The sequence below is a fragment of the Vairimorpha necatrix genome, chromosome 1 (assembly GCF_036630325.1).
Source record: "Vairimorpha necatrix chromosome 1, complete sequence".
NCBI lineage: Eukaryota > Fungi > Microsporidia > Nosematidae > Vairimorpha > Vairimorpha necatrix.
In genome coordinates this window covers 545,331-567,016 of record NC_088816.1, presented here as the reverse complement: position 1 = coordinate 567,016, position 21,686 = coordinate 545,331, and the positions used below count along the sequence as shown (strand labels likewise).

The 21,686-nt window shown below is 31.1% G+C and overlaps 3 protein-coding genes across 5 annotated transcripts; 2 read left to right on the top strand and 1 right to left on the bottom strand.

The window, feature by feature from the left end:
- Positions 1-7,392: 7,392 nt before the first annotated feature.
- VNE69_01064 (MULE domain-containing protein) lies at positions 7,393-8,473 on the bottom strand (the record flags this gene model as incomplete). 3 transcript variants are annotated; one of them, XM_065472198.1, is made up of 3 exons in its annotated part: positions 7,393-7,968; positions 8,191-8,303; positions 8,362-8,473. In XM_065472198.1, the coding sequence occupies 3 exons, from the start codon at positions 8,471-8,473 to the stop codon at positions 7,393-7,395; spliced, it is 801 nt and encodes a 266-aa protein (XP_065328268.1). The 3 variants fall into 3 exon arrangements, with proteins under 3 accessions (XP_065328268.1, XP_065328270.1, XP_065328269.1); XM_065472197.1 differs by lacking the exon at positions 7,393-7,968 and having other exon boundaries at positions 8,170-8,303; XM_065472196.1 differs by lacking the exons at positions 8,191-8,303; positions 8,362-8,473 and having other exon boundaries at positions 7,393-8,100.
- Positions 8,474-8,828: 355 nt separating this feature from the next.
- On the top strand, positions 8,829-9,742 carry VNE69_01063 (integrase catalytic domain-containing protein; the record flags this gene model as incomplete). The annotated part of the gene is made up of 2 exons (XM_065472195.1): positions 8,829-9,007; positions 9,058-9,742. 2 exons carry the CDS (start codon positions 8,829-8,831, stop codon positions 9,740-9,742), a joined length of 864 nt encoding a protein of 287 aa, XP_065328267.1.
- An 8,061-nt stretch (positions 9,743-17,803) lies between these two features.
- Positions 17,804-18,202, top strand: VNE69_01062 (histone 3; the record flags this gene model as incomplete). The annotated part of the gene is made up of 1 exon (XM_065472194.1): positions 17,804-18,202. One exon carries the CDS (start codon positions 17,804-17,806, stop codon positions 18,200-18,202), a length of 399 nt encoding a protein of 132 aa, XP_065328266.1.
- Between the last annotated feature and the right edge of the window lie 3,484 nt (positions 18,203-21,686).

Genomic DNA, 21,686 nt, shown 5'->3' with positions numbered 1-21,686 from the left:
AACGAATTTTCTAGAATTATTTTTTGTATAAATAAAAATAATTTGTTTAGGGGCAAGTATTTCAGAGAGAATGAACAAGAACCATAATAACAATAAATATATTAACCACAGTAAAAATTATATTAAACATAATCAAAACACTATAACAAATATAGTAGAGAGTTTTCTCAGTACTGGGAAGGTCCCGCTGAGAAATACCACAACATCATATAAATATTATTTTTAAATCAATCATTACAATCATACAAGTGAGTAAACATTTTTTATTTCGTCCAATTTTTTTTTATTTGTTAGTTTATTATAAGAGAAGATTTTTGCATAACAACTCTTTAATAATAAACCAATTATTTAAAATAGAAGTACCATTAATATAAGAAAAATTAAATAATGTTCTTCAGGTTAAGTTGCGATGTTGCCCCCCCCCCCAAAAAAAAAAAAATAAAAAAAGGGGGGAAAATAAAAAAAAAAGACAAAACTAAAATTTATTCAATTAATTCAAAATCAAATTCAGGGACTAAATCGTAATTTACAAACCATATATTTTGAGCTTCAAAAAAGCATAACATTCTTTCAAGTAGTGATTCTTTATAAATATACTTAAAACGAGCTATTTAAAGTTTTCGAATTAGATTCATTAAAGAACTGGCGTGTTTACCGGGGAGCTTGCCTGTGGCAAGGAAGCATTCAATGATGCTACGGTTTGGGGAGCAGTGAAAACCGGAGTTAAAAGAGTTAGAGTGAAAGGATTGTTTATTGTTATGAAAAGAGTTTTGTTTATCTGATTTGTAGAAGGAAGAGTGTTTGTTTGCGTTCTGATGTTGCACCATGTTGTTCATGGAATTTCTTTATTTATATACATGGTAACCAATAGAAGTGAAATAAGATTTGGCTGACCAATAATAGTCGACCATAACTGATCGTTCCGAAGAAGCATCGGCGTTAAAGTATTATGTGGTTTTTAACATTCATATGGTATGATCCATTATACCACAAGAACCAAAACTTGTTCCTTCTTTGCGCAATTCCCTTTTAATTACAGAACACATTCTCTCAATTGTTTGGGTGTGGCGCCTGTTGTTGAATTTACAAAATTTTGGCTATGATTTACAGTTAAATGTAAATAGTTACAATCCGGACATAGTTCCGAAAACCCTTCATAACCCCGCCAACAATCAGTAATAATTGTAGATCTGAGTGTGATTTTTCGTTTTATTAAATCGAAAAGAGTAGTTCTTGAACGATTTTCAACAATTTCGAAAAAAAAGAATTGCCGTCTCTTCTTACAACTCCAGCAACAGCTCAAATTTGGTATTAAAGCATTCTACCGTTATGGTTATATCTTTTAACAAGCAATGTCTCGTCTATTTCAACTACGCAATTTAAACCTCCTGTGGTTTTGTTTTGAAGGTAGTTGAAATAGGATAAGAATACGGCGTTATGCCCGCGTACACCAGAGAGATACGGTACTACTATCTATATCCCATTCGATAGTAGCCACAACATTGCTTACACCTTTAACCCATTCACACAGCAAAATTAAAAGATCTTCGATATCTAATCTAGAACTTTTAAAAATGCTTTCTTTATAAATGTTACCTTTGTTTGGGCATTTTCTCCTATTTCGTCGTAAGTAACAACGATATTTGTCCAAATTATTTCTAATTTAGGTCATGGGGGTCATGCACTTATTGCACATTGGTACCTTTAAAATTTTTTGTTTAAGAAGAAATAAAAATAATTCCTCTTTTTTATATATTAATTTTCTAAAATTCTTTATGTTTATTTTAGGGGTATAATTTTATTCCTTTTTTAGTTTTTCCCTTTTTTTTATTTTTTTAGGGGAGGGGGTAACATCGCAATTTAACCTGTTCTACAATCCAGACAGATTATTGGGTGCTTCTCCGTTTTGCTGCCCCAAAAAAAATGGGGCAGCAAAAAAAAAATAAATTTAATAAAATCAAAAAAAACATCCATTTCCTCATTCTTCAATACATTATTTAAAAAAAATTTTCTAAAAGTAAATTCTTCGAGCCAAGATTCGATATTCACACGTTTTACTTCGTGCTGTTTAGTCATTTCAGATTGCATAATAGACGAAAAATTCTCAATATTATTAGTATGAAAACCTTCTTCATTAGTAAATCCTATCGAATGATTTACAATAATGTGTTTGAGTTTTAGATTCGCTGCTACACCGGGATAACTAGGATGGCCATCCGAAATAAGAACTGATCCCGGTAAGACTATATCTCAATTATATTTGTTAAAGTATTTATCTTTCGATCCGGAACTTGTACTATGCAAATATTTTTTCTATCTACAGCTTCTATTAACCCCCAAATCCATACAGTATCTTTAATTCCATCATCTGCTCTAGATGGAACTCTAGAAGTTCCTCTTCTACACAGTACAGTTTCATCAACTTGAACTCCCGATCCACCGATTTTGCAATCGGTTTCCAATTGCTTTCTAATATATTCCCTCAATTTAAGCTTTTTTTTAAAATAGTGTCATTTGACACACACGTTAAACATTTAATTGATCTATAATTGCTGTTACAAAGGACCAAGAACACAACAAAAAGATAAATTTCAAATGATAATTTAATGCCAGGTAAAAAGCTTTTTTTTGCCCTGCATTCTTCTCTCATACACCTATAAACTAATCTTTCCTTTCCCCTTTCCAATAATATTGTAAGCTTTGCAACAATATGATCACAAGAACCACATCGTCTAATCAAATTAATAATTCCAGTCTCTATCATGTAGTCTTTATATGAGGCAAGACTGGAAAACAAAGGATGTCTATAATTATAAAAGTTTATTTTTGTCATTTTTGGGGCTTTTTATAAAAAAATAAAAATTATTAAATTTTTGCTTTTCCCCGTTTTGCTGCCCCCAATAAAATGGGGCAGCAAAACGGAGAAGCGCCGATTATTGAGTCAAAAAAATGCATACAATACATGGCGAATTATTCGAAGCTATATAGTTTCATAGTAATTATTCTTTTAAATTTCAATTTTATATACAATAACATTTTTATTTAGTATTTTTATTGTTTAAAGATGTAATTAAGTCAAGTGCTAATGCTTCCTTCTCTTTTTTGCACTTCAATTGGCGCCCCTTAAATTCAAAATCACTGGGGTTAAAAAAATTAAAAAACCCGCGAACATGTATTGTAAAAATTCTACAAAAAAAATTCCAAATCCCCCCATGATTTTGAATTTAAGGAAAGCGATTTTTTTTGAATTTTAATTTTTTACCCCTAATGCAAGTAAAGAACCTCTACAGCATAATATTTGTTGAAGAGGAAGCAGCCATAGAATACTTTAAGGCTTTAAACTTCTACAGACATACTGTAAAGTGTGACTGTGGTTGTTTTATGAACCAAGTCAAGTCCAAAAATTACTGAAAGGAATCTGCTTTTATTGCACGAATGGCTGCAAAAAGAGGAAAAGTATCAAAAATGGTACTTTTCTCCAGAAGTCTTGAATGCCCACACATATACCCCTTAGAATGATGTATTGTTAGGTAATGAAAATGACTAACCCCATGGCCTCAGTAATATGCGAGGTCTCCGAGCCCACATATATTTCTTTCAGGGGAGTCATCCTTGAAAAAATAAAAAATGAAATAAATACATTTTTTTAAAATAAGAGGAATAGGTAAAACTATTCAGGTTGACGAAACAGCAATCTGTAGAGGTCGTATAATTACGAATCCATCTACAGAGGAAGATGATATACCTAGAACGACTTGGTTGGTTGGGGGGGGGTATAGAAAATGAAGATAGGGACTGTTTTCTAAAAATTGTTTCTAATAGGACTGCGGCTGTGATGGTAGAGCTTTTTAAGGAGTATGTTGTCGAAGGAACGATAATAAGAACTGATGGTTTTGCATCTTACCGTTCTGCTGTTCGTGACTTCGGATCTGTTCATGAAGTTGTTAATCATAGTGTTGGCTTTACTAATGAGTATGGACATCATAATAATAAAATAGAGAATCTATGGAGTCATTTAAAAACAGAATTAAGAACAAGAAGAGGAATAATGAAGGTGAATATGGAAGATTTTATATATGAATTCCAATTTAGAAGTAAATATCTAAAAGACAAAAATATCGAAACTTATGCCGAAATTTTCAAAAAAATATTTTTGTTAGTGTTACCGCCATCACTTGCGGCACCAATGAAGGACTGAAACAAAATTTTTAAATGTTTCAGGCTGAGAATAAAACTATATAAAGAAATTATATAAATAAATAATATGTCTCTTAAAAAGAATTCTTTCTCAAATACCAAGCCTCAAGACTACCCTATCAACGCCTTCAGGTAACACTGGCGACAACTTTGCGAATCCAACGACAATGGAACATTTATTAGAAAAACTTGGCGTTAACACTGGACTCAGAATGATATCCTACAATGGCAAATCAAACAACAATGCATGGCCATGGATAAATCAATTCAAATACTTAGAAGGTGAATGGAAAAATGAGAAAATTCTCGCTTATGCTAAAAAATTTCTAACTGAATCAGCACTAAAATGGTTCGAAGCCGGAATCGAAGATAACTGTACTTCTTTTGCGGAAGTTAAACTAAAATTTCTAAATAAATTTGGGAAGGAAGAGCTGAAGCAGAACGCGAATCCAATTAAAATTATCTATAAGAAAGTTTATGAAGGTCCAATGCAAGGAAGCATTGAAGATTTTATACATGATCTGATGATTTTGAACAAGAGAGCGAATATTGAAGTCAAAGACCTAATCGAGGAAATAGCAAAACACTTTCCATTAGCCTTGAGAGAAAGGGCCGAAGCAACAGAATCTTGAGAAGAACTCCTCGACTGGTACGAGAGAAATAAAAAATTCATTGAGACGTCACATTCGAAAATGGCAAGTAGATAACAGAGAGTAGTGGGCCGATCAGACAAAGGCTCCCCCATCCAAAACAGAAGACAACGAAAGAAAAAAACTTATTTGCTTTAAGTGCGGCGGAGAACATTTGTATAAGGATTGCTTTAAAAATAATCCCAAGAAGGTAATGTCAATAGAAGACATTCAGTCTCAAGAAGACAATGAATTTACCACGATCAAAGGACACCTCAATACTACCCCTGTTAGAATACTATTCGATAGCGGTGCGTCGCATTCTTTCATAAACAGGCGGCTGATAGGAAACAGAACTGTCGAGAAAACTGAGGAATCCGTACTAACAACCACTACCTTCTATTCTCGGATCGATGAAATGATAAGAACAAGATTAGTGATACAAGGAAACTCTATAAAGCCGACTTGCTTGTGGTAAAGGACCTTAACTTCGACGTCATTGTGGGAAGAGATTTTATGAAGACCACGGAATACGAATGAACTACGACGACCAAACAATTGTGATCAATAATAAAATTATTAAGTCTTGCTCATTTCCAAAAACTTACATCTCAGTAGCCGTATTAAAAAAATTGCCTTCGGATAAGAAAATATCCGTTAAACAGAAGCTTTTACGCGAATATGAATCAAATTACTTGACATGCAAATCTCCTGCGAACTTTGTTGAACATAAGATACAATTAAACACACCTAAGATTATGTATAAAAGAAATTATCCATTAAGTATAGACAAGAGGAATTTTGTTCGAGAGGAAGTATCACGTCTTTTAAAAGAAGGTATCATAGAGGAGAGTACTAGTAGATTGAGTTCTCCAATAGTAGTGTCGTAAAACGAGATGGGAAGAAACGATTGTGTATAGATTTTAGAGAACTTAACTAGATTACTGTAAAGTTAGTATGTCAGCCACCTCTGATCGAAGAATGTTTAACATATCTGAGCGGTGCAAAGATATACTCCCAACTTGACCTAGAAAAAGAATATTACCAGATCCCGATGGGGAAGGAATCGAAAGAATATACTGCTTTCATGACCTCTTCGGGCAAGTTCAAATTCGTGAGAATGCCCTTCGGATTAACGAATGCTCCAGCTACGTTTCAAAGTTTAATGTACAAGATTTTTAGAAACTAATTGAACCGGACTACGGTAGTTTACCTCGATGACATATTCGTCTACTCGAAGGACAAGGAATCGCACGAGAAAGACCTGCGCGAGGAGTTGGACGTCTTAGCCAGCAATAAACTAAAAGTCAACATGGAGAAAAGTAATCTTATGATTAGAATGATAGAAATACTAGGCTATACTATCGTGTCAGGAAAGATTACACCGGACAAAGAAAGATTAGGTCCACTGGAAAATTGAATTGAAATTAAAACCGTAAAACAACTACAATCAGCCATTAGACTATTAGGTTTCTATAGAATGTTTATACCAGATTTCAGCCGAAAAGCTGCAGAGGTCTACCGAATTATAAATGAGAAAGGTCAAATCTCGCAAAAAGCCAATGACGACATAGATGCTATGCGGATGGAGCCCATAAGTTCTCCATGGTCGTCTCTATTGAACATGGACAAGCCTTTTATAATCGAAGCGGATGTCTCTGACTTCTGTCTTGGTGGTGCATTAAAGCAGGTGCAGGAAGGTAAGGAAGTTACGATACGATGCACCAGCAGGGTACTAAATAAGCACGAAAGAAACTATACGACACTTGAAAAGGAAGCCTTAGCAATAATCTACGCAATAAAAACCTTCAAGATGTACTTACACGAGGAATTTATCTTAAGAAGCGATCACAAGCCATTAATGTGGCTATATAAAGTAAAGAACCCTCAAGGTCGGATTGCGAGATGGCTAATGTTTCTTAGTGCTCTCAGGTTCAGGATAGAGTATAAAGAGGGCAAGACTCACATATTGCACGACTGCTTATCACGGGTACAAGCTTACACATTGAAGTTAGAAAGTCTGGACGAGAAAGAAGAACGAAAGAAAACGATTCGGGAAGCCCATGAGCACATAGGACACGGAGGCGTTAAAGCGACCCAGTTGTTTTTAAAAGCACAGGATGGGATAGAAGGAAAACGAAAGACGAAATTCGGAAGGTTGTTAGAGGCTGCCAGACATGCATCGAACATCAAAAGCCACGAAAAAAATTTCGATCTTTCCCCACGGCGGTAACCGTAAATTCGCTTACAGGCGAATTTACGGTTTTCGCCAAAAAATATAAAAAAAATTTATTGGTATTAAGAAAGAAAGAAATAAAAGATTTTAAAAGCTTTATTATAATTTAAAAATTTATTGGTTATAAAAAAAGCGTTTAAATTAAAATAGGTTTAGAGAATGAAATTATTCGCATTTGAAATTTACGTGTTGCAGTAAAGCATTCATGTACTCTTCACGAGAATAATGTTTATAATTTTTAATAATTATTCTATTTTTTTCCGCCGCTTTTTGGGTTTTTTTAGCTTCAAATAATCCTTTTTTATAACGTTTTAGATTATATATATCCATTTATTCACAATCGAGTATTCTTGAAATAAAAAGAGCGATATTTGGATTTCTTGTCTCCATCCTCTTGTTTATGGTTTTATTCCCGCTTTCTGCAATGTTAGAAGTCCGAGGAATTTCATTTTTTACCCTATCAAATACATTCCAAAAATTTATATTGGCGACAGCTCTCCCACCATTATCTTCTCTTGTTACATAGAAAACAGAATAATTATTTTTAAAGTATAACTGAAAGTTAGCTGTGGTTGTAATTGAATTATCTTGTATAAATATCTTAATATCTTTATAAAAAACCCGAACATCTCGTATTGGCACAAAAGCTAATCTAAGAATCTTTTTGAAAACTAGATTATAGTTAGAATCATTTTTAAACTTTTTTATGTCCCTTATTGCCCCGACTCTTTTATAGGCTGCCTGCCCAAGATGAAACAAGCATCCATTACAGTTTGCTTCAGGGAAAGACATTCGTAATGCATTGACCAATCCTCTCTCGAAATCAGTCACAAAGTTCTCAACATTCAGAGTAACTAATTCCTTACATTTATCGAAGGCTCTAGAATATGACCTTTCACTTTTTCCCTTAAGTAAAATATAAATGTATGGAAAACTTTTGCCAAATATATGTTCATGAAAGACAACAATTTGGTAAAACCCCCGAGGAGAAGATTTAAACGTTCCATCGACAACAAACGTGTCTATTTTTTCAATCATACTTTTTTTGAATTCTGAAAAAAATATTATAAATATATCATTATCCTGCATACCACTATCAAATCTAATTTAACGATTTTTAGAATCTACTTGCAAGACTTCGGGTATATCCATAATGCAACCAGTTATAAATCCGAGTCTTGAATTTCTTGTTCGTTTAATTGTATCTCTTAAATATTCTATGGAAGGCATTTTATTAATATCTAAGCTGGTTGACAATTCTGGGAGTTGTTTTTTATTATTTCTAGGGTATTTCATTACTTGTAGCAACTTGTTCTTTTATTTTTTTGATAGTTCTTTTAAACATGCATTTCTCAGGTACTGGTTCATGTGAATGAGTAACTTTTTTAACGATTTCGTTTTGTTCATTCATTGTAATGGCTCCTCTACAAGACCTATTATTGCGCCTCCATCGCCCAGTGCCGTCCTTATTGTAGTCTAAAGTGTATATCTGATCTTCATAGATAAGATTTTGCCCTCCCGTTGACCTTTAAAAATTTCAAGTTGTCGGTTATTTTTTTAAGGGTAGATTTTCGGCGAAAAAAGGAAAAATTTTTGGCGAAAACAACCATTTTTGAACTTTTGGCGAAACCCCGTAAATTCGCCTGTAGGCGAATTTTAGGGTACCCATTCGGAAGGTTGTTAGAGGCTGCCAGACATGCATCAAACATTAGAAGCCACGAAAAAAATTTCGATCTTTCCCCACGGTTCTTGAGTCAGCATTCAAAATGATAGGAATCGACTGCATAGGACCCCTGCCTAAGTGCGCCTCTGGAAAACGATTTATCATAGTAGCTACTGATTATGTAACTAAATGGGTGGAAGCGAAGGCCATCAAACATAAATCGGCATATGAAATTGCTAAGTTCATCATGGAAGAGATCTTACCAGACATGGGCCTGTTAACGTGATCAGGAGCGACCAAGGATTAAAATTTAAGAATCAGATTGTGAACAGAGTATCTGAGCTATTCAAAGCTAAATTTAGATATTCTAGTCCTTATCATCTGCAATCTAACGGCCCAGTGGAGAGAACTAACCAGAGTTTCATATTAAAACTATCTAAATTTGTATCGGATTACCCAATTCATTGGGACAAGGCCTTGCCTTTTGCTCTTATGCAATACCGCTTGTCCCCGATCGGGAAACTTGGAATGTCACCGTTCGAAATGTTGTATGGAAGAAAAGCAGTATTACCGAGTATAATACAAGACCTGCCCAATGACTTCGAGATGCTGTTTACTGATCCGTCAGAGTATTTAGCTACGAGAGTACAGATAGCTGAAAACACTCAGGATATTATTAACACCCGGAATAGAGAAAACATTTTAAAGGAAGACATTCGATCTAAAAGAAACGATCGACCTGATACTGTACCGGAGGGAACTATAGTATTTATGAGAAACAGAAATATGAGAAGTAAACTCGATAAGAAGTTCATCGGACCGTACATAGTTAAAGAAAACAAAACTAAAGGTGCGGATTTAATCAAAAGTTTGGAAAATGACACAGAACATCTCATTAACCGCAGTGATTTCGTAACATTCAAGACAGAAGAAAATTTGTCAGAGAATACCCAGTCGATCTTAGACGGACAGCTTCAATTAGAAGAGTGTTACCGCCATCACTTGCGGCACCAATAAAGGACTAAAACAAGATATTTCAAATGTTTCATCTCAATCTGAAACATGATTGTTTCAGGCTGAGAATAAAACTATATAAAGAAATTATATAAAAAAATAATATGTCTCTTAAAAAGAATTCTTTCTCAAATACCAAGCCTCAGACTACCCCATCAACGCCTTCAGGTAATAGTTAGAATAAATGGTTTGGGTTTTTTTTAATTTTTTAACCCCTGTGATTTTGAATTTAAGATACGCCCTTCATTTTTAGGGTCAAAAAAAAAGTGGACACCTTCTGAAGGGGAGGGGTTGGGCCCAATTCAATAAAAATAAGAAGAGTTAAAATGTTCACCAACTTTTATGGTGGTAATAAACTGGTTTAAAATTGTTGTGACATTCTCATGTCATTGTTTACTTTATTTTTTTATTATTAAATACCCCTCAACTTGGATATGTCTAACAAAAATATAATTTTGTATATAAAAATGTAGAAAGTGTGACACATGTCAAATTCAACAGTGTCCATCTTGAGACATTTGACAGGGCAATTTTTAAATATTCTATAATAAATAAACATATGTTTTCACTCCAACAATTTGGCGACAAGGACATTTTTTTTCAGAAATGAAGAGAAAATCGACCCACAGCAGTTTTAGAGGACTTGCTAGAGGTAGGGAGGTTGCAGGAGTACAGAGAGGGTACGCTTATACTCCTTTTTGTAATGTCTTTAAAAGAAGAAGCGAAAGACCGGATCAACTCCCAGCCAATGGGACTTGGGCTTGATAAATTGATCGAGGGATTTAAAGGAAGATTTTTTTAGTAATATACAATTTAAAATTTCCTTTGACAAACTTTCTTCGTTAAGATGTCATGGGGTTCTTTCTTAAATTATCTGGCAATAGAGCCTATTCCGGGGAGGGGGGTTAAAAAGGGTCACTTAAAAAAAATGATAGAAAAAAAAAGAAATTTTAATTACTTATTTTATTTAAAATTGTTAAGAGGCGTTTTTATAGGCCCCAAATCACGGGGTTTGATTTTCTTTGCCTCCAAACATATTCTTCTATAAAGCCTGACATTGAAAGACCTGGTATTTTATTCCTCGTTCTAATGTCCGATTTAAAATGAGGCCACTCACATTTTATTAAATTGGTGTGGTCCTTATCAGCATTGGTGAATTCTTTTCCATGATTCACTGTTTTTTTTGTACTCCGCCAATTCTAGCAACGGCGTATGGATAGGATCTGTGTCCATCAGTTTTTATTACAGACGTTAGAAAAAAAAATTTCAGAGAAAAGGTTAAAAAAAGTTTCCTTTTTCTATTTGAGATAACTTTAAGAGCTAGTTTCTGGTTTTTCTTCAACTGCACCAATTATTCAAGTAGTTAAACTAATTGAATCGCAGATTTCATATGGTGACTTTAAAGGTTTCCTTTGATTATTACACTCTCGTCTACTTGTATTGGGCATTCTGGCCCTTATTTCTCCCACGTTGTCTTATTATCTTCAAATATAACATCTATGATAGTCCTTTTTATTCTCTTAATAGTATTTAATGAAACAATGTATTTTTATTAATGCTGTATTCTTAATTTTTTTCATGCCATGAATACATTATAAATAAGTATTCGCATATGTCTATCGTTTACTTAAAATTTTTAACCCCTCAAAAACAGATTTTGATTTTCTACAAGACAAGTTAGAAAATCTAAATTAAAAACTGTAAGAAAATGTAACGTCATGCTCCAAAACCACACACTAGTATCATTTTAAGCATGATTTAAATTCTTCAAATAAGCCATGGCCTTTAAATAAAGGCCATGGCTTATTTGAAGAAAAAATTAGATCTTGAGTTTCTCGGTTCTCGAAATTTTTCAACTTTGGGGGTTTCAAAATTTCCCAGTTTAGAGCCTTTTCCGAAAAAGTCGTCTTTTTACGTTTATATCAAAAAAAGCCCTTGGCGCCAACGATTGTTATTATAAAGGCATTGATTTTCTACCCCCCCCCCAACGCCACTCTGTTACTTAAAATTATTAAAAAACAAAAAAGGGTTAATTTGTCGCTCTATATGGCATTGGCTTGTTTTCTGTTCATACCAGCGACAAATACTTTAGATGTGTTCTTTCTTTCGTTCTATTGTCCGAAAATAAATTTATCCTCAGAACAATTGTATTGATTGTTTTTTTAAATTAAAGTATAGTTATTGTTGTTGATGATTTTGATAAGCAAAACATTAAAGAGAAGATAACAAAGGTTTAATTGTTCGTGTTAACATTTCACGAGAATGGACCAGCTTTGCTTGCGGAAATGACTTCAAATAGTTTTAGGGCCAATCAAATACTACCATTTGTCAAAAGATGATTTCAGTTTTGATGGGCTATAACATACCCAGTTTTTGACGAATATCTTTTTACGTGACTCTGTTGCCTCTCAATTATCCTTTGTTATTCATCGGCTTCTCTCGGTTAGGTTCCTAAATAATAATTTCGGGCGTTTTATATCCAACAAACCATTTTGACCTAATTATTCTTCTCTAGCCAAGCTTCTATAGATGATTGCTGGTTCTCCAACTTCCAACTTTTCCTTGATAATTCTTTATCCCTTAATTACATCTTATTTATATTTAATAAAGTTTCTGTTTCTTTAATCTAACAAGTCTGTTTATAAATCTTTAAAAAGGATTTGAAGTTTCTTATCTATTTCAGTTTCTATCCGATGTCCTATTTCATTATATACGGGAGTGGAGTTCCTACGGCCCAATTAAGTTTAATTTTGAAAGCCAATGTTGCTTTTTTAAAAAAGAGGCTTTAGTCTTATTCTTAGAATAGTGACAATTTCATTAACGTGTTTCTAAAAGGTTTATATGCTTTTACAATTGCCCATGTGTCTGTGATGATCGGAGAACTGAATTCTCAATCCATATTTTACTTTTGTGTAGTTAGATTACTTTCTTATTACTAAATTATAATCCTAAATCTGTGAAAATCTTCTCTAGCATTTCGTGTTTCTTATAAAATAACCCTTCTATTTCACGATAAATACATATATTAAGCTTTTTTTAAACAAAATTTCAGCCTCATTCCATTTTGTTTAATGATCAAAGGCTAAGAATACATACTTTGATTCCGTACTATAGTACATTTTTTTTCAATGAATAATTTCCTAGAGTTTATTGGGGTCCGATATGATTACTTTGTTTTCAGGTTAAGTTTTTGGTCCGTTCGCCATAAGACACTTTGGAAATTGGATGCATATTTTATCTAGTTCTTTATGCTTTTCCCTCGAAAGTTTTAGAAATCATAAATTTTATGGGTTTGCGGAGGCAAGGTCCTAGATCTTATGATATCCCATCGATATGTGTTTTTTATCCTCTTCACTAAGTAGTTGTGTGTTTATGTTATTAATCTTTACTTGCGGAAAAAATTTGCCAATTTGTTTGCCATATTATCAACTAACTTTACATGTTCTATTCTAAAATCGTATTCGGTAAGTTTTATTACTTATTTTTAATGTCTGCACGACAAGGATTTTGTTTGCATTAAGTAGATGACTGCCTTGTAGTCAGTTTTAAAGGCAATTTTACATATTGGATATTGTCTGTAGTGTGCTGTTTCTTTTACTGGTCCTTGTGTACTTTATCTGTTACTGAATGATAATTTGACATTTGTCTATCTTTTACTGCATGCTGCAATCATTTATTCTATCCCCTGTTTGTTATCTTGCAAAAAAAGATTCCTATTCATGTATCTGAGGATTCAATATGAGTATTAATTTCTTTTGAGGTCGGCTTAAAATCTAATGGTATTTCTCCTTGTTTCAACTTATGTATCATTAAAAACTTCAAATTCCTTATTGTTCAGATTAAACTTTTTATTTGACTTTTGTTTTCTCTCTTCGGGATATCATATGTGATCAGTGAGGATTGCTATGTCTCAAATAAAGTCTTTACAATAATTAATAGTCCCAAGAAGCCTCGAAGTTATTTAATAGTAGAGATATTAGGTGGGACTTTATTTAAGTAATTCGTTCGGGGTCAACTTTTATTTATCCACTTCTTATGATAGTTCCAAAATTTTTATTTCATTTTTATAAATTTGCATTTTTTAGATCAATGAATAATATGGGAGCTCAAATTTTACCCAGTACTATTTGTAAGTGTTAATTATGTTTGTCTTTGGTTTTAAGAAAAATCATTATATTATCTAACGAGGTATGATAAATTTTCTATATCGCACCTTAAATTTTTGTCCTTCGCACGTTCAAATACGGCCGGATTATTTCAAAGTTCAAAATGCATCCTATTTTACGAATAGTGCCCTTATAATAAAATCTGTATGTTCTGAGTCTTTTTTCTCCTTAGGACGTTGTTAAATTTACTTGTGGCGTCTAGGATCATAAAGATGAAGCTTTACAACAACTAAAAAATTAAGTCAATTCTTAGTAAAAATATATGAATCTGTGACTGTAATATAGTATAATTCTTTATAATGATTACACATTCTTCTGGGACATCCAATTTCTAACCATGACTATCATACTGCACCAGATCTTTTATTGTCCCCGATGATTCCTTCTTTTTAATTTTTAAATTTTCTTTTCTATTATATCTTCTTGCTAAACATTATCCAACTCTTTTAACAAACAGATACTTTTTCGCTATTTACTTGAATGTTGTGTTTCGCTCCCAGGCATAGATTTAATCTACCAATTTCTGTCTTAGAAAAAATTCATGTTCTTCCTCTAGTTTTGATTTAATTGTGTCGTTACAGTATTTAACTTTTTGTTGGACATTAAGAGATATTTACAAAAATATCTCTTGTGAAAACCAGTTTTTGCCTGTGGCAAGAGCATTCAGAAATGCAACAGCAGGAAGTAAACCCCCATGTATGGTCAAATTCAAGAAATAGATTGTTTATTTGGTAGTCAGAATGTGGCTTTTCATAATTGGAGAAGAAAGAGTTTTTCTTAGTATTTAAACGTTGCTCCATGCTGTTCATGGAATTTTTTTTATTATATTATAGTATAAAATAAAAACAAATGTAATAAAACTGAGCAATAATAGCTGCCAATAATTTACAGATAAGAAGAAACATCTCGTTATAGTCAAGGCCTATTTCATAACATGTGGTAGGATACATATTACCAAAAACTAAAGAACTAAATTTAATGTGGTTTATTAATTTTGATTTTAATATTACAGTTCTCGTATTTTGCATTATTAGTATTTAAAAGGTTATTGTTAATGTTAGAAGAAATATGAGATTAAGTTGAATTATATTTATTTTTACCCATGATTGTTAACCAAAAAGGTCATTATATTTTTTTCTGAAACATTGTTTCAGATTGAGACGTTTTACTGATTAGAATTACCAATCATGATATCTGGACTATCCACCGTCTACAGGTTATATTTTTATTTTTTCTTCATATAGCATATTATTTAACTGTTTAATATTTTTAGCGTGTCATTGTCCATTTCTTTAGAATACAAAATATATATATATGTTTATACAGATGAGTTAGTATATTTATTTGTCCAATGAGTCTCACATCTGCCCCAGCATTCAATAATCCCCGTTTCTTTGTTTTTATAGATATGACCCCACGAAGATATTAATTGTCGTTGTTATGGGATGATAATCTAGTTACTGAGATTATCCTGTAATTACTTTATTGTAAATACTTACCCAAAGTATCTACTGTAAAATATTTACTATAAATATTTAACCCATCTAAAAATATTATGAAAAGGAAGAGAAACTTTATTTAACATGGATAATACCACAATAAGATAATAACTATAAATAAATTATTTTTTCGTTTTTTTAATTTTAATTGTTATTTCATTTTTCTATCTACTTGATTAAATCTGTACTTATTATATACTTTATGTATAATAAATAGAAATAATAATATATATATAATGAACATTTAACACTGTGGACTACTGGTTGCCCAGCAGTCCGAGAAGAGTTAGTTTTACTTAATGGTTTATTTAACTTCTTCATTTCCTTATGGGTATGATTTTCTTTTATGTTTGTGGGAGGGAAAATAAAGTATTTCACTCCAAAACATAATTGGAGAGAAGAAGAAGAATACCTACAGCATGGTATTCTCTGGTCTCCAGGGCAATCTTAGGACCACTGGGGATCTGTCCCTTGACAAACACAACTAAATTATAATGTTTTAAATTAAAAATAAGTAAAATCATATATTAATATTAATCAATGAAGTTAATTGTAAAGCAGTTTATTAATTATAGTTTACAATTTTAATGTTATCTAATACATATGAATGATTTAAAGAACATCAATATGAGTTTTTGAATCTTCTTCTGTCTTTTAAAACTAATAAATTAACAAAAAAACTAATTTTTTTTTATATAGTAAAAATAATCATAAACAAATCTAAAATCTGTTTTAAACAGCATAAAAACAATGTAAACATTATTATAAGCATTAGAATCTAATTATAATGACATAAGAAAATAAATATATTTTCATGTATTTAGACATCTATTTTAACACAATTTAGAAAAAATGATACTTAAATTTGTTTTATTCTTATGTTTTACATATAATATGATCAAATTAGAACTTAATAAAACTATTTTTTGTGCTTTAAAAATTATTTATTTTCTCCTCCTTTTTTTTGCATTTTGGTTTTATAAAAAAAGAGATATTTTTTAATTTTGGTATTTACATATGTAAGGGGGGTTGTAAAGTGGAATTTGACCATCTTTCCATTACTCTGTACCCCTCTCGGGATAAAATGATCAAATAAATTTTGGAGGAAAATATTCATAAACTATTTTTATGATATTTAGGATATCATAGTACATCATACCAAGAATAAGGAAAATAAATAAAACTCTCAAGGATAATACACAAGGATAGAAATTGTCAATAAATTATTTTTTCCAGAACAAAAAATGGGAGAATATTCTAGTTAGTTTACAAACGCATATACAATTGTTAAAATTTTTCTACAGATAATTTATAGAAAACAGTAAACAAGTTAAAAAGAAATTGCATGGTATGATATACCAAATATCATAAAATATATTATAAAATCTTTCCTTCCAAATTCGTTCAATTTTCCCTCCAACATTTATTAAAATATTTTATCCGGAGAGGGGAACGGAGCAATGGAAAGAAGGAATGAAATCAAAAATAAAAACATTTCAAATACTTTCCTCATTGGTGGATACAACACATTGTTTGTAAAAACATTTCTTTTGTGGTTGAAACAATCATCTGTGATAACCATGTTGACATGAATGAACTTGTGTGAAATAGTTTGGTATAAGATGAAAAGCAATGATTGGTACCTTAAAAGACAATTTTAACTAATTGTAAAATTTATGAAAAATACTTTACATGTTAGTATTTAATAATTTGTAGTTTTGATGCCTGTATTATATTTACTGTAATACTTTTGTTTTGATATTCTAAAAAAAATAACATCATATTTTTGATAATAGTTATTAATTTTCAATTCTAAAGTTTTATTTGTTAAAACTTTGCAAAATTTAGTCATTAAATTAAGATTCCCTTGTTGTTTGTGTTTCAGAAGGGGAGCTGGATAACGAAGAAGGTTTTAATATGAAATAAACTATCTTTAATTGACATATTTTATATTTAATTTTTCTTAGGTAGTTTTAATTTCGTATCTGAAAACAACCTGTTTCAAATCATTATCAACTGTTTCATCTTATAGTTTTTGTCTTATTATCGGCGTGTGCAACACGTTTGTACCAGTTGCGTTCAAAATCAATGAATAAAAGAATTGGACAGCTGACAAAAACATCATAAAAGAAAAGTTTGACATTCATCAACGCAGAACTGTCAAAGCGATATGTAGTATAAAAACACACAAAACAAATGAAGGTGCGTATTAATTGGTTCTTAATTGCTCGATTGTAAGCTTAGGCGGTAAAATGGTTACAGTGTTCACTAATTATGTTGTTCCCCGTGACTAATATTAATTTTCTATCACTTAATTTTATTGTTGTATTTTTATGGTTATATTTTTTCTTTTGTTTACTTTCCCCTGCTTTTTATTTTTTTTATTTTATTCCCCTTTTATGGCTATAACTCGTGTCTACACTTCTATTGCAGAAGACAAAAGCCAAAAAAGATCTCATACCAAGTCTAGGCTATGTTTTTTCGGCATGAAAAATACCTTAATTACTCATAGTCGGACCAAAAAGAAAATGAGTAGACCTACTTCTACTGTTTTAAAAAAAATAAGGTTTTACCAAAAGAGCATTACTTTTTTATGTAGTAGACTGCCCTTTGATAGGATGATGAGAAATATTTCTGAGGATATAGCGAAGAGCACATATAGTCGTGCGCCTCGATTTACATCTCAGTCTTTTATAATACTACAAGATGTATATGAGACACATCGTACTTCTACGTCGGAGACTTCTTGCCTGGTGTGTAAGCATGCGAAAAAATGTCTTTATTGCCCAACGATATAAAACTATAAACAAAATCAAAGGGCGTGACTAGACTTCTGCAAGAATTAAATTTACTTAAAACATAATATTATTTTTATTTTATCACTAACGTTTTAACGTTAGATTTAATATATATAGTAATTATAGTTATGCGAGGATATTATATTGTACTAAAATAAATTCAACCCAACAAACATGTATGACTAAATCTAATATAAGATGTATAATTCATCATTATCGACCTTTCTACACAATTAAATAATGACAATAAAACGACCAGTTTTTAATTTTCCCCTTTTTGCAAATCAGACAATGTATCGTCTCAAAGTTGACTTAAAAATATTAACAATTATAAAATTATATTCTAGCGAAATTGCGATCGATTTCAAGATTTACATTAGTTCATAAAGGGGGTTCCTCTGTCGCCGAAAAAATACTACTAGACGACCTTATTCTTTCTTGCGGAAGTATACAATAAAACAAGCTATAAAGAGTATATCAAGTCCATCAATGTTTTTTTTTGCTAAAAGGCTATAGCTAGTCATACATTTGAAAGATTTTTTTTACCCTTTAATGTAGAAAAGAATAAAATATAAAATTTGTAAATTGATATGTAAAAACAAGATTTATTAATTTGGAGTTTTATAACCCTTACACTTTTCACAATGTTGAAAATAGCAGACGAGTCTGAATGAAATTGCATATTTATTTAAAAACTTTATCTTTTATATTGTGTTTGAAACCATGGTTTGTGATAACCATGTTGGATTGGTCAAACTTGTGCTAAAACAGTTTGGTATATGATTACAACCAATGATTGGTAACTAGAGTTACAACACACACATTACTTAAAACCATTTAAATAGTCTTAGAAATATAGATTTCTCGTTTTTAAATGGTTCCTTTATGCATTATGAAACAAAAACAATGAAGAATAAATATTACCTTAACTTTTATTGTATATAAATTATTCCAATGAAATATGGAATTAATTTTGAGTAATTTAACTTATAATGTATTACTCAAATATAATTTCTTTTCTTTGAAAATTACTTTAATTTTTCCTTTCAGAAATGTTGTATCAAAATACACAAACGTTTATAAGTTGATTTCTAATAATTATAAAATATTTTTTGTGGAAATTTAACCTAAAATGTATATACCTACGTTTTAGAGTTATTTTCTTATTTCTGAATTGTCGCTTTCTAAAATGCCAATTGCAAATAATAAAATATCAGAAGAAATAAACAGTGGGAGATGATTAAAAAAATTTTCTTTGAGTTATTGTGGCAAAAAACTTCACATAATTTTTACTAATGTTTTCCCGATCAATTTTGAGAATGCAACTAAGTAAAGATACAATTGATGATGATCTAAAACATAAATTCTCCAAGAACTCTTGAATCCAAAAATTGCATAGTGATACATAACATACAAATTGATAGGGGCAACAACTGTATTTTCACAATTTCCTTAACAATCCTAATCTTCTTAATAACAGCAATTCTAGAAAGCATTTCGATCCCCCTATTTATGTAGGCATATGAAGAAGCATTATGGAAAATTGTCTATGCTCTGCTCCTTTCTTGCATATAATGCAATAATTTTTAACAACATTATAAATATTTTTATTAAGGCTCCGAACCAAACGAATATTATACACTCAAAAAGAAATCTTGTTTTCTTGTCTTCATAAATAAAATTTAAGAACTATATAATTTTTTTCTTGTTGCTCATTATGTTTGCAAAAAAAAAGAAAAAACAATTATAATGTTATCCCAACCAACTATACCATCTACCAGAAGATGAGTATTAATACTGAAAATGACAATGCTATTTTCTATGAAGTCAATATATTTGTTGATAACACAAAAAATATATAAAAATGCTAGAGATACAAAAAGGACTCCTTTACTTGTTTTCTCCGGCAAAAACAATCCAGCTAACTAAACAGAAATAATCAACGCGACAAAAGGATCCAAACAATAGCAGTCTAATATATTTTATAGATCGAATTCAAAAAATTTATACTAGTAATCATGCTTAGCATTATATGGGATTTTAAAGATTTTTGTGGTTGATGTATCGCATTACATTTTTGGCGAAGCGAGCAGTATGGTTCATACAGAATTTGCTGTATTTTATAAAAGTCAAATTACAAAGAACAATAAGCTGCTTAGATGACAAAAAATTTATGTATTGTGATATAAAACGTTGTTTAACTTTAGAAGATGTTTGGCCAGCAATTCTGCTTTTTCTTTTGACTCTCTTGTCAATCAGGTTAAGTCTCTGTGTAACGTTTCATTGATTTCAAGACAGGTAAAAGTATATCATAACACTTATGATATTATTATTTGTGCCTATACATTAAAGAGTTTGTCTATTAAATTTAGGGGATAGTTACATCGCGAAATTTCAATGGCCAATGAGACACTTAATATAAATTGCGATATTAGTATCATAAGCAAATGAGATGAATTTATAAAATCGGAAAATTCATACTTATCGCACAAGAATATGTCTGAGTAGAGAAAGAAGCAACAGGAGGCAAAAAGAAGTTTAAAATTTTACAATGGTCTTTAGAAACTAGAAAGAGATAAGAAGGCTTAATGTACTTTCTATAAAAGAAATCGCATCGATATAATGATCGAAATGAGTATACAATATATAAGATTTGATGTATACAGAAAAAACATTAACTCGGGCGATTTACATCAAAATATTTATGGTTCTCATTTAGGTCCAATAACATGTACTTGGTTCTTTCACGTAGTAAAGTTGGAGGAAATATAAATATAAGAATAGATCTTATTTTGGAAAGGCAAAGAATATAAATTTGTTACAATATAAAGCATCGCAGATATCTATGCTTAAAGGTAGATACGTTTTTTCTTTGTCGAGCAAAATTGTTTCGACAATTCATTGTTAAGTCATATCTACAATTTGAAGCAAAATACCTTTACTTAAAAAAATTTTAATATATTATGTTTGTGGTATTACAACCACATGTAAAATTCCATTTTCCCAAAATGGAATTTCTTAAAAATTTTTAAAAAAATATTATTTTTCTACCCCAACAAAAAGAAAGAAGAAGCAAATGCAGAAAAGTAACAATAAACATTTTATAATAATAAACAAACAAGGCCCAAGGAGCCGTTTACAAGTAGTTTACTAGAGGCCTACTTTAAACGAGGGTTCATCCCTCGTGACCAGCTCAAGTTGAATTCAACTAGGAAAACTCATATCAAAGATGAAAAGAAAGAAAAAGAACATACAGAATTTGAAAAAAATATACAAGGAACTGCAGTTAAGAGCAAAGTAAAAATTTATAACATTTATGATATTCAACAAGATTTAACCATAAATCAACTCCAAAAATTTGAGATGTTAGCTAAAGCAAATGATTGGAATGACGAACAAATGGCTTTGATTTACATGGATTGTATACACGATCTAAGAAAAGATTATTTACCATCAGATTCTTATATTGCATTAAGAAAGTCAC